Genomic DNA, 12,171 nt, shown 5'->3' with positions numbered 1-12,171 from the left:
GGTGAGGGAGGGGCCATCAGCCCGAAACATTTATGACCATTTACGCCAGACACGAGCTGTATCACAGACTGCCAGTAATTTAGGACTAGGCCTGCGCCTCATCATAAATTAAACACCTACACGACCAGCATAGCACGCTGGTGATAGATCAGGGCCACAGAGTTTAGTACATGTGTAAGGTAATTAAGTATATACTTTATGGCAATATATTGTGACAATTCATGTATTTTACTTTTAAACGTTTTGCACTGTAATAAACTCAAAACACACATGACCGAAGGCTCATAGAAAAACACATTTATTCACAAGCGCCAGGTACAGTGTCTGGAATCAGACTCTGGGTGCAATGCTTTCAACAGATGCATGAACATAAAAAAATAGAAACCATGCCATACTCACCAACATAATACGCTGGATGAGCGCTCGGCACTGAATAATTGCTAGAATTTAAATTAAAAAGAGTCCAATCAGTATCTGCTAAGAACCAACTGCACAACAAGCCCAGTGGTTTTACAGAGACTGAAGCCTGACAAGCCCCTGTACCCAGTGCACCATTATTTCTTAGCAAATGAAATCTTCATGGAGTTGCTCTGGGTGATCTTGAATCCTTGTAGAGACTCTCGGGCAGCAGCCGCCTGGACTTCATTGTCGAATTCCACAAAGGCTATATCATGACGTCCGGGGACTAGACGGACTTCTTTGAAGCCAGGGAATCTAGATAAAAAGACATTTACAAGTTAAGTGCTGCAGAAAACAAGTGACAGGCCTCTCAGAGCAGCGTCAGAACCACTCTGATCAGTCATCTTGTAGTGCATGGTGATAACTCCCAACAACACCAGCAGAGGGCGACAGATACTCACTGGTTGAACAGCATGGACAGCATCAGCTCATTGGTTTCTTCTGGGAGGTTGGTCAAGAACAGAATATGGTTGGGTGGATTTTCAGATAACTGAGAAAGAAGGTATAATGCAGGTTAGTCCTTGTTGTATTGCGAAGAGCTCCATGATCAGAGGACCACACAAAACAGACAGGGGGAGGGGAGGTGGTGGCATTACAATGTCTCAGCACCATTTGCATATTCCTATTACACTAACCTGCTGAGAAGAAGAAAAAAAAAAAAAAAAAGTCTATGGTTGCTACCACAAATGTTCATTATTTGCAGCACTTTCCTCGTTATACGGGGCTATAAGCTGCCAATTTAGCATCTTTTATGCTGCATAAAAAAATGCGATCAGCTGACAGGGAATTGCTTATTTGTCAGCTCATCTGTACAGCTGGGGTGCCCATCCATGAAGGGCATGCCGATCAGAGTTAGCGCTCATTCACACAACCATAGTGCGCTGCCACCATCATAGAAAATGCCTATTCTTCTCCACAATTGGTGTGCAGTCCGCATCTTTTGCGGCTCCGTTGAAATGAATGGGTCCACGCCTGTTCCGCAAAATTGCACCTGAACACGCAACTCTCTCAAAAAGCATGCAGATTTCCTTGTTGGACCCAATTGTGCACGGGCTTCTTGCTCCTTATACCTGGCTACTAGGTCGGACAGTGTAATCGCTCCTTAACCCCTAGCCATCACCACTACATGGGAAATGTCAGTCTCTCTGTTCTGGCTCAGAAGGTCCCGAAATGGTTTCCCCTACCATAGTAAAATCGATGGTATATATGCAGGATGTGACATCACTTACTAATCAGTTTGGGCCCGACTGCTGGGTCACCTACCGATTCTGAAAAGGCATCAGTCAGCAGATTTGTACCTGTGAAATATTCTAATCTATGCAAATGAGCCTCTAGGAGCAACGGGGGCGTTGCCATTACACCTAGAGGCTCTGCTCTCTGCACTTAAATGGACAGGGCCAGGCAGAGAAATAATCATCACACCCAGCCCTGTCAAAGTGCAGAGGGCACAGCAGTTGCAGACAAAGCGGAGTCTCTAGGTGTAATGGCAACGCCCCCGTTGCTCCTAGAGGCTCATTTGCATATATTAAAGCATCATTTTTCTAAGCAATGCGGGCACATATGAACATGGGAGAAACACAGATGCCTTTAGCTGCCAAGCGCACATGTAATAGGTCAGCCAATGTCATAGGTACAAATCTGCTGACAGATGCCCTTAAAAATCGATGGCGCAGTTGCAATGTTCTTCACTTGAATGTGGGTCATGTTGTAGTGCCCTGCATAGTGGGAGACCAGAAACACCACTGGAGAAAAGCCAGTCCTTGGTCCCTTTGCTGTTAAAGGGATATTCCCATTACATACAATGGGGGCATATCGCTGGGACCTGCACCTGCAACGAGAACAGAGCGGGGAGAGTTGTGGCTGGAGGACCCCACCAAGTGCTGCTCCCATAGAAGTGAATAGGAGCGCACCATGCACACACGACCCCTGTTCCCATTAATTTCTATGGGGCAGACTGAAATAAATGGACGACTGCGCATGCGCAGTGCACCCTCACTTCATTTCTCCGCTCCGTTCTCATTGTAGGTGCGGGTCCCAGAGGTGGGACTCGCACGTATCGGACAAAGCGATATGCCCCCATTGTCTGAGATGGCAAAACCCCTTTAAGCTCCCGAGTGTTGCAGGTCAGACTTTACCAGCCAGAATGTTCTGCCATACCATCCTATGATGGAAATACACCTGTAATATGGTAGATTCAGTACCACCACAACGAATGCACATGCCAGTCTTCTTACAGTAATATACAGGCAGGTCTTAGTCTACTAACCGGTTGCATAGGTGCCATTTGTCCAGGCATCATCTGTCCATGAGGCATGCCACCAGGAGGCATCTGTCCTGGAGCAATTCCTGGTGGTGGCATCATGCCAGGATGGTGCATGTATGGATTCTGTCCAGCCATATGCATCATACGGGGAGCCTGGGTCATTCCAGGGATGTTCTGCATTCCCTAAAGAGAAAAGAACATTTGTAAGAAGCTCGAGGACAGAAGCAGCAACAACTTGAGATCAGGAAGATACAACTCACAGGAATCTGCCCTGGTAAGCCTGGCACCATAGGAGCGCCTGGAACAATCTTCTTGGCAGCGGCAGCAGCAGCAGCATCTTGTGCTTTGACTTTCCTCTTCTCCTGCCTCTTTCGGTCTTGATCCACGAAGGTTCCTTTCATTTTGGATATGATGTCAGAGTCACTCTTTGCATACTGGATTCTCTGAAGGAAAAAGGATGAAGTTCCATTGACTCGCTCAATGCAAATTAAAACAAGTCAGTAAAATTGGCCATAAGCGGCCATAACAGACATGGCCTACGGGTGAGTGGGCCAATTGCTGGCAGAAAACATACAACCCCTTTTAATAAATGTAATACCAACCATTGGCTTATCATAAAAGGGGAATCCTTGCATTGACCTCAGGGCATTTGTTGCACTGTTAACTTCCTTAAAGATGACAAACGCCTGTCCTCTCATCTTCAGACTGCGAGACACCAAGATGTCAAGGATCTGACCAAACTGGGAGAAGATGGCATACAGAGACTTCTTCAGCTCTACAGGAAAGATTAAAGAATTGTAAGGTCAGACTAAGCAGCAAAAAGTGTCATGAAGCTTGTAATCCATAATTCAACTGGGAACCTGTATATAAAATGACTCCTATCAATGTCCGAGAGGAGACAACCCCTTTAATGATGGAATATCAGTAATTAGTCTTACCGGTAATTGTATTTCCAGGAGTCCAACATGACAGCACATGGGAGGATGTCCATCCCCATCTCTGTAGGGACTGGAAGTGAGACATTTAAATGTCCCCACCCCCAATCTGCAGTGTTTTCTAACCGATGCAACTCATTTTTTTGTCATATCCCATACAATGTTAACTTCACACTGAGTAATAATAATAAGGGAGGGTAATAGGAGTGCTGTCATGTTGGACTCCTGGAAAAACAAATTACCAGTAAGACTAATTACTGACTTCCAGGACGTCCCCCATGACAGCACATGGGAGAATTACCAAATTAATTTCTCAGGGAGGAACCACAGCTTGAAGGACCTGCCGACCAAAGGTCAGTAGGCCCAACCTGTAGTGTCTGCAAAAGGTGTTCTAAACTAGATCAAGTTGCTGCCTGGCAAATTTGGTCTACTGTAGCGCATGCCCTCTGCCAAGGAGGTGGCTACCGCCCTGGTAGAATGAGTCCTAATAGAAACTGGACAGGGCTTGTTTTGAAGACGAAAGGACTCCTGAATGGTCTGTGTGATCCATCTGGTTAATGTCCTTTTGGTGATTTTGTTCCCTTTACATGTTTCTCCAAACTGGACAAAAAGGTTAGAGTCTCCTGTAGATATCCTAGGATGTCTAAGCAGTAAAAACGCGCCTCTTGTGGGCTTCTAGGAGAAGCACAAAAAGAGGGCAGGATTATTTCTTGTGCTCTATGAAAATATGTTACCACCTTGGGCAGAAAGCCTGGATCCAATTTTAGAATTAATCTGTCCTCCAAGATTCTTAAATAAGGTTCTTTTATAGATAGGGCCTGCATCTCCCCTATACTACGGACAGAAGTGAATGCCACTAAAAAGGCGGTTTTCCGTGATAAATGTTTTCGAGGATATGGAGTCCAGAGGTTCAAAGGGCGCTTCACATAGGGCATTAAGTACCAGTGAAAGATCCCAGGGTGGAACGGTTTGGTTTGTCTCAAGGTGGGTCTTAATCTGTTTATAGCTTTTATAAATCTCTTAATCCACCGATGTTTAGCTAAAGGATAGTCAAAAAAAAGTGGATAAAAACAGAAATCTGCACTTTCAATGTACTAGGTCTTAGTCCTAGATCAAATCCCTTCTGTAAAAAAATATCTAATTTGTGCTACAGTAAGGGAAGTACAGGGTGGGCCATTTATATGGATACACCTTAATAAAATGGGAATGGTTGGTGATATTAACTTCCTGTTTGTGGCACATTAGTATATGTGAGGGGGGAAACTTTTCATGAAAGAATAGTTACGTCAAAACCAAGCAAACCATTGTTTTTCGTGTGAAATTCCCAATAAGTTTGATGTGTCACATGACCCTCTTCCTATTGAAAAAACAAAAGTTATATTCAAAGTGGCTGACTTAAAAATGGCCGCCATGGTCACCACCCATCTTGAAAAGTTTCCCCCCTCACATATACTAATGTGCCACAAACAGGAAGTTAATATGTGAGGGGGGAAACTTTTCAAGATGGGTGGTGACCATGGCGGCCATTTTTAAGTCAGCCACTTTGAATATAACTTTTGTTTTTTCAATAGGAAGAGGGTCATGTGACACATCAAACTTATTGGGAATTTCACACGAAAAACAATGGTTTGCTTGGTTTTGACGTAACTATTCTTTCATGAAAAGTTTCCCCCCTCACATATACTAATGTGCCACAAACAGGAAGTTAATATCACCAACCATTCCCATTTTATTAAGGTGTATCCAGATAAATGGCCCACCCTGTACAATCTGGGTGTACTACTGATAACCAGGTAGCAATTTTTTTTGTATATTGCCGATGTTACCGGCTTACGGCTCTTCTGTAAGGTGGAAATAACAGTGTCAGATAAACCCTGCCTTTTTAGCATCTGCTGCTCAGGATCCAAGCTTTCAGGTTCAACTTCTTCAGGTCTGGATGAAGTAGAGGTCCCTAGGACAGTAGGTTCGGTATCAACGGTAGAGATATTGGCTCTTCTAGTGCCATCTTTTTTAGAAGTGGATACCAACTTCTTTTTGGCCAAGCTGGTCCTATGAACATGATCATGAGATAAGCGGAATCGGTGAAAGGGCATACGCAAGGTTAATATTCCATCTCCGTGATATAGAATCCACTCCTAGGGGTCTAGAGAGAAATAATTATTTGAGTATTTTCCCTGGAGGAGAAGAGATTGACCTGAGGCGATCCCCATTTGTGGAAAAGTTCCTGAAACACCTCCTGGATAGAATTTTTTCATGCTTAGGAAATCTGCCGTAATGTTCTCCACCCCTCTTAAGTTTAAGGCCGTAATTGACAGAACATGGTTTTGGGTCCAGAGGAAAATTTGATCCGCAATCCTCTGAAGTTTCGGGTTCCGAGTTCCCCCTTGGTGTCTGAGGCAGCAGACTGTGGTCATATTGTCTAATAAGATTTTTTAAACGTTTTCCCCTCAGGCTCTGGCTTGCGATCTTTAAGGTTTTCAGAACGGCCGCCAGTTCTCTTGCATTTGAAGATCTTTAACCTCTCCATTGCCAACCAATATCCCTGAAAAAAATGGTTCTCTACTTGGGCGCCCCAGCCCTTCAGGCTGGCATCAGTAGTTACTACCGTGAATGGACTTTTGTTCCAGAATACTCCTTTTTGAAGATTAACTGGGTCTATCCACCAGTCTAGAGTATTTTTTATTCTGGTTGGTATTAAAATTTTCCTGTCCAAGGTATTCTGGTTTCTGTTCCAGCTGGAGAGGATCAGGTTTTGCAGAGGTCTGGAACGAATTTGAGCCTAAAGGAACTTTGTGGATATAAGAAGTCATTATGCCCAACACATGCATTGCTTCCCTGATGGTACAACTTCTTTTCTGGAAGGAAGATATTTCTTTTATAAAAGCTTTGCGTTTGGGTGTTGGAAGGAAGGAGGCTTGTCTTATTGAATCCAGGAGTGTTCCCAAAAATACTTTCCTGTAATCCATCTGGAGATCTGACTTTTTTTAGGTTGTACAGTAGATTCAGAGTTGTCTGAAGATGCATTTTCAGGAGTTCCTGTGATTCTGCTGTCAAAAGAAAATAGTCTAGATATGGTACAATTATATCCTGCTGTCTCAGATAGGCCATGATCTCTACTACTATCTTAGTAAATACGCAAGGGGCAGATGAAATCCCGAAGGGTAGACACAAACTGGAAGTGATACACTAACCCATCTATTTTTATTGCAAACCTGAGATATTGATGGTGGTCCGGATGTATGGGAACATGGTAATATGCATCCATAAGGTCGATTGCGCACATTAATGCCCCTGGTGTGATGCGAGGGGTTTCTGTCTGGACTGATTCCATCTTGAATTTGTAATAACTGATCCACTTGTTTAGGAACTTCAGGTTTATGATAGTCTGGAATGATCCATCAGTTTTTTTTTTTTTACCAGAAACAGTTTTGAGTAGTGGCCTCTAAGTTGTTGCAACTTTGGAACCGGTATTACGGCCTTCATGTTGCATCATTTCTGTATGTCTTGCACCATATGACATTTCAAGGAGGTTGTTTGAGGAATTGTTAGACAGAACTTTTGAGGAGGAAGGGATCTGAACTCTATTTTGTAGCCCTTTTGGATCGTCTGGAGTATCCAAGGGTTCTGCGTGATCTGAGTCCATTTGTGACTGAAGAACCACAGCCTTCCTCCTACTGGTCTGGCATCATTGTTTTCCAGTATTGCTGGTGGTATTCGGATTGAGTAAGAAACCTCTGCCTTTCCCACCTTTAGGGTAGCTCCACCAACTTACCCTTCCCTCGTCCAGAAAAATTCTGTGTCTGTCTAGGAGTTCTCCGAAAGGACTGGGTTTTCTTTGGCTTTTCTTCCGGGAACCCTTTTTTCTTGTCGGCCGCTTTCTCTAGAATTGTGTCCAACACCAGCCCGAAAACATAAGAACCCGAAAAGGGAATGGAGCACAACTTGTTTTTAGAGGCCAAGTCACCAGACCAGTTTTTTTAAGCTATAAAGCTCTTCTGGAAGTATTGGCTAGTGTGTCTTTTTTTTTTGCAGCAAAACAGATACTCTGCTGAAGCATCTGCCAAGGCGGCTGTAGCCATTATTAAGAGGGAAACAGAATCTAAAATATCTTATCTGGATGTTTTAAGTTTAAGGTGGTTCTCCAACTGATTCAACCACAGCCCCATCGCTCTGGATACAGACGTCACCGCAATATCAGTATTAAAGCTGACGAGCATTCCCAGGCTGTTTTAAGGAGGCCTTCGGTTTTCCTATCCATAGGATCCACTTACATGCCCCTGGGCAGAGGTGTCGCGGAGACTGGTTCAGTCTTAGACGACATCAGGGCCTCCATAGTAGGAATCACAGACCTAACCTGGAGTGGTTTCTCCCCTTTTATGGGGCTTACCTTACATGCCCTCCCTCTACAGCAGCTTCTTAGTTTTCAGGGTAGTCAACCCCGTATGCGCATTTGCCGGGTCTCAAGCATACCAGCAGGGTGCCGCCATCTTGGATCCGCCGACGCCGGAAGTGACGTCAGACGCTCCATCACTTGTGCCGCCAGGGTGAAGGAGGAAGTGTTCTGCCGAGCCAAGAGCCCCTAGGGGAAAGCGGCGTCCACATCTCATCCACCGCGGCCCAACAGGCGAGATGAGAGATGCTAGAGAACGCCTGGAGGGGTAGCTAGCAGGGCTATTGATCTGAGCTGTGAGGGGAAACCAGGGATCCCCGGCCAGCTCTAGCCCCAAAAAGGTCCCCCGGAGGGGTAGTTTTCCATCTTTCTTTGTCCCCCTTCTATCGAAGCTCACTCACTATCCCTGTAGGGACAGAAAGACACTGGAGATTGAGGGTGGGGGAACTCTTAAACTTCTCACTTCCTGTCCCTACAGAGATGGGGATGGACATCCTCATGTGCAGTCATGGGGGACGTCTAGTTCTGCAGCTTCCTAATATACTTTGAGGGGGAATTAAATGAGCAACAAATTCAGTTCAGTTTTTGTCCAAAGGTCTGTAGACATTTACCTGCACTGACACATTGTAACAAAGTATCTGTACAGTAGAAACATTATTTGTAATAGGAAGGTGTCAGGATGCATTTACACGGCTGGAATATCTACTCTCAGAGACACTCACCATCCTTCTTTATCTTCTCATTGAGGTTGTTGATGTAGATTGTGTTGTTGGGTCTGATCTCCTGGACGGCCATGGCACAAGAGGCTAAATGACAAAACACGAAGTCAAACATGAGGCGCTAATAGAGGCTTTCCGAGTCTGACACTTTAAAAACGTGACAGTAACGAACAAGGGTAGTCGTGACACGTGAGCACATCCCTGGGCTGAGCCATACAGGTCATCACTGAAGACACCAGGGTATACTGTAACCTGGTAAACACATTACAGTCTGTTCTAGTCAGAGCTGCATTCACAATTCTGCTCTGTGTCAACAGAAACACACATTGTCAGGCAGCATCCCGACAGGTCTGCCGAGCCCCTCTAATGTTGTGGGGGGGCCATACACAACCAACTAATGTGAATAGAGCCTTTAAATCTCCCCAGTAGCAGATGCCAGGGGAAAGGGCTGGGCCGTTCCCATTTCACCATGCCTGATCCTTTTATTAAGGCTGCCGGGTGTTTGGCAGCAACTTATTCTCCTCTCCCCATTCAGAACACATGCACCCTAAGCAGTCACCAGCTAGTTTAAAGGGGTTGCCGGAATTCAGCACATGGCATTTATCATGTAGAGGAAGTTAATACAAGGCCCTAACTAATGTATTGTGATTGTCCATATTGCCTGCTTTGCTGGTTGGATTCATTTCTCCATCACATTATACACGGCTCGTTTCCACAGTTACCACCACATTGGAATCCAGCAGCGATGGTCGGACTTGCACACTACTGGAAAAAAGGCACGGCCTCTCTGGTGGCTGGAAACATATACTGTGCAACCACGACCACTGCTGCTGGAGTGCAGGGTGGTCATAACCATGGAAATGAACTGTGTATATTGTGATGGAAAAGTGAATCAGGCCAGGAAAGGAGGCGATACACATGTGGCTCCTTGCACCTTCATTTGCGGCTTGCAGGGGAGCGGCCAGCTCTTACTCTCGTCTGTGTACATACGCGGCTCGCAGGGGAGGCTATTCCTCTACTTTGCGCTCCTCTCAGCAGTGCTCTCCGCCATGTCGTGACGCGTACAGCGTTAGTACATAGTTAGTACATGGAGGCCCGCGCTCTGACCTGACGCTGTGCACGTCAGGTCACTGTGGAGAGGGGGCGCCACAGTCCTCAGAGCAGCAGAGTTACGGCAGGATAAGCCTACTACACATGGAGAACAGTCCACAGTTTTCTATTGAAGTACTGATCATGGGGGTCTTATCTGACATGGGGGTAGTATGAGCTCAGATAAGACCCACAAAATAAGCCTCCCCAGTGCTCACATCAGATACCATAAATCAGACAGTCCATGCTCACATCTCCCCCATGTCAAACCCCCCCCCCCCCCCCCCCTCCATGATCTCAGAATGGGGGTGGGGCGGTCATCTGAGCATGTACACGTCAGGTCACTGGAGAGCACCCCGCTCCTACAGAGCAGCACAGGGGCACAGATTAGGAGATGCAAGATCTTATTTTTTTTATCCGTTTTTTATTGAAGTACTGATCATGGGGGTCTTATGAACTAGGGATCGACCGATTATCGGTTTTACCGATATTAATCAGCCGACATTCAGTATTTTTAAAGTTATCAGTATCGGCATCTATTTTACCGATATTCCGATAACGAACCAGGAACACAAATCGCGCTGCTCTCAGCGCGATCCTGGTCCCTCAGCAGCACAGGGGAGAAGGAAGCAGTGTCTCCCTCCCCCTGTGCTGCTGCCACCAATGAGAGGACAAGAGGGGCTGTGGCCACTGCGCCACCAATGAAGATACCTCTCTCATTGATTCATATACAGGAGGCGGGAGCTGCAGAATCACATAGCCGGCTCCTGACCTCTATGAGCGGTAGCTGCGATCTGCGGTAGTTAACCCCTCAAGTGCCGCATCTGAGGGGTTAACTGCTGCTGATCGCAGCTCCCCGTCAGAGGCAGGGTGCAGACTATGTGATTCTGCTGCCGGCACCCGCCTCCTGTATTATGTGTTAAAGACGAACTTATATGGGTCCAGACTAAGTATTAGGATACACAGAGCGGCGCCCAGAGATGTCCCAGCACTTACTATTATTCCTGGGTGCCGCTCCGTTCGCCCGCTGTGCCCCATTACTGTCTCCTGCTCCATATACTAATTACTATCAGAGAAATGGGGAGGAGACATCAGCTTCTCTAGTGGGCTGTCCAATCGCAGCGCAGGGAGAAGGAACTCCCAGGAGAGAAGCTGATGTCTCCTCCCCATTTCTCTGATAGTAATTAGTATATGGAGCAGGACACAGTAATGGGGCACAGCGGGCGAACGGAGCGGCACCCAGGAATAATAGTAAGTGCTGGGACATCTCTGGGCGCCGCTCTGTGTAGCCTTCTCTTAAAGTCCGGACCCGTGAAAGGTCCTCCTATCATTGGTGGCGCAGTGTGCCCACCCCTCTCTCCTCATTGGTGGCAGCAGGAGAGAGGGGTGAAAGTAGCCAGAGGCGGTTTAAATGTTTGAAAACTCAGTTGCAGTAATCCCGTCGTGTGCAGCTTGCGGCTCCTGGCAGGCGTGCAGTTTTTTTCTGGCTCTGTCTGTAAGGTCGCCCCCCCCGATCAGTTTCCCTCTGGCCCAGTGACTTCACACTGACCTGGGCGCGGCTAAGCTCCATGCCTGGAGCCACACAGGCTTCTCAAACAGCCGATCAGCGGTGGTCCCGGGTGTGGGACCCTCGCCAATCAGATGCTGATGATCTATCCAGAGGCCGGAGCATCAGTTAAAAAGAACTGCAAAACCCCTTTAACTCTCTACATGATAAATCCCATTTGTTAAAGTGAGAGAACCCCCTTGAGCTCCCTGACAACCCCCCTTTCCAGCCATGTCCCTACACGGCTTGTGGTGTGATTACTACACTTCACAGAATGCAAGTCACCAAGCACTGAGCAGTCACAGCCCAACATGAAATGCTTGATGCCTGCAGAACTGTGATTGCAGCTCTGGAGTATAAAACAGTAGACATCTGCATTTATATTGGTTAGTGATGGATAGATGGACACCAGAGATGATGATTATAAACACCTCATAAATATAGGGTTATATAAGGGTGCGCTCCATCCGCTCGGGGGGGGGGGGGGGGGGGGGGGGGTCTGGCGCCTCATAAGGACTTGCGCGCCCCCATATTGGAGGAATGAGGCCGCCCGCACGCTCACACTGCCACCCGATAAGCCTACTAAATGTCGGCCACACCTTACCTATACACAAACGACTTCGGAAGGCTCGGGTCCCGCGACTGCACGCTCCACGCGCTGACCTGCAACGAAAACGCCGCGAAAAAACCGCACAATGAATGAAGGCAGGCCGCAGAACAGGCCTTACTACTATAGCACCCAGCAACGTAGCCGCGCCCACAGCGCTACG

At 46.7% G+C, this 12,171-nt stretch overlaps 1 protein-coding gene across 1 annotated transcript; it reads right to left on the bottom strand.

Annotated features, from left to right (window-relative positions):
- Positions 1-285: 285 nt before the first annotated feature.
- On the bottom strand, positions 286-12,162 carry SNRPA (small nuclear ribonucleoprotein polypeptide A). Its single transcript, XM_040406182.1, has 7 exons — positions 12,006-12,162; positions 8,770-8,853; positions 3,325-3,497; positions 2,983-3,165; positions 2,726-2,905; positions 861-949; positions 286-714 (listed from the first exon to the last, which is right to left on the bottom strand). Exons 2-7 carry the CDS (start codon positions 8,840-8,842, stop codon positions 555-557), a joined length of 858 nt encoding a protein of 285 aa, XP_040262116.1. The 5' UTR covers positions 8,843-8,853; positions 12,006-12,162; the 3' UTR covers positions 286-554.
- Between the last annotated feature and the right edge of the window lie 9 nt (positions 12,163-12,171).

This window comes from Bufo bufo, chromosome 8 (genome assembly GCF_905171765.1).
Source record: "Bufo bufo chromosome 8, aBufBuf1.1, whole genome shotgun sequence".
NCBI lineage: Eukaryota > Metazoa > Chordata > Amphibia > Anura > Bufonidae > Bufo > Bufo bufo.
The sequence above is the reverse complement of the archived record's forward strand: the minus strand, read 5'-3'. Positions and strand labels throughout refer to the sequence as shown.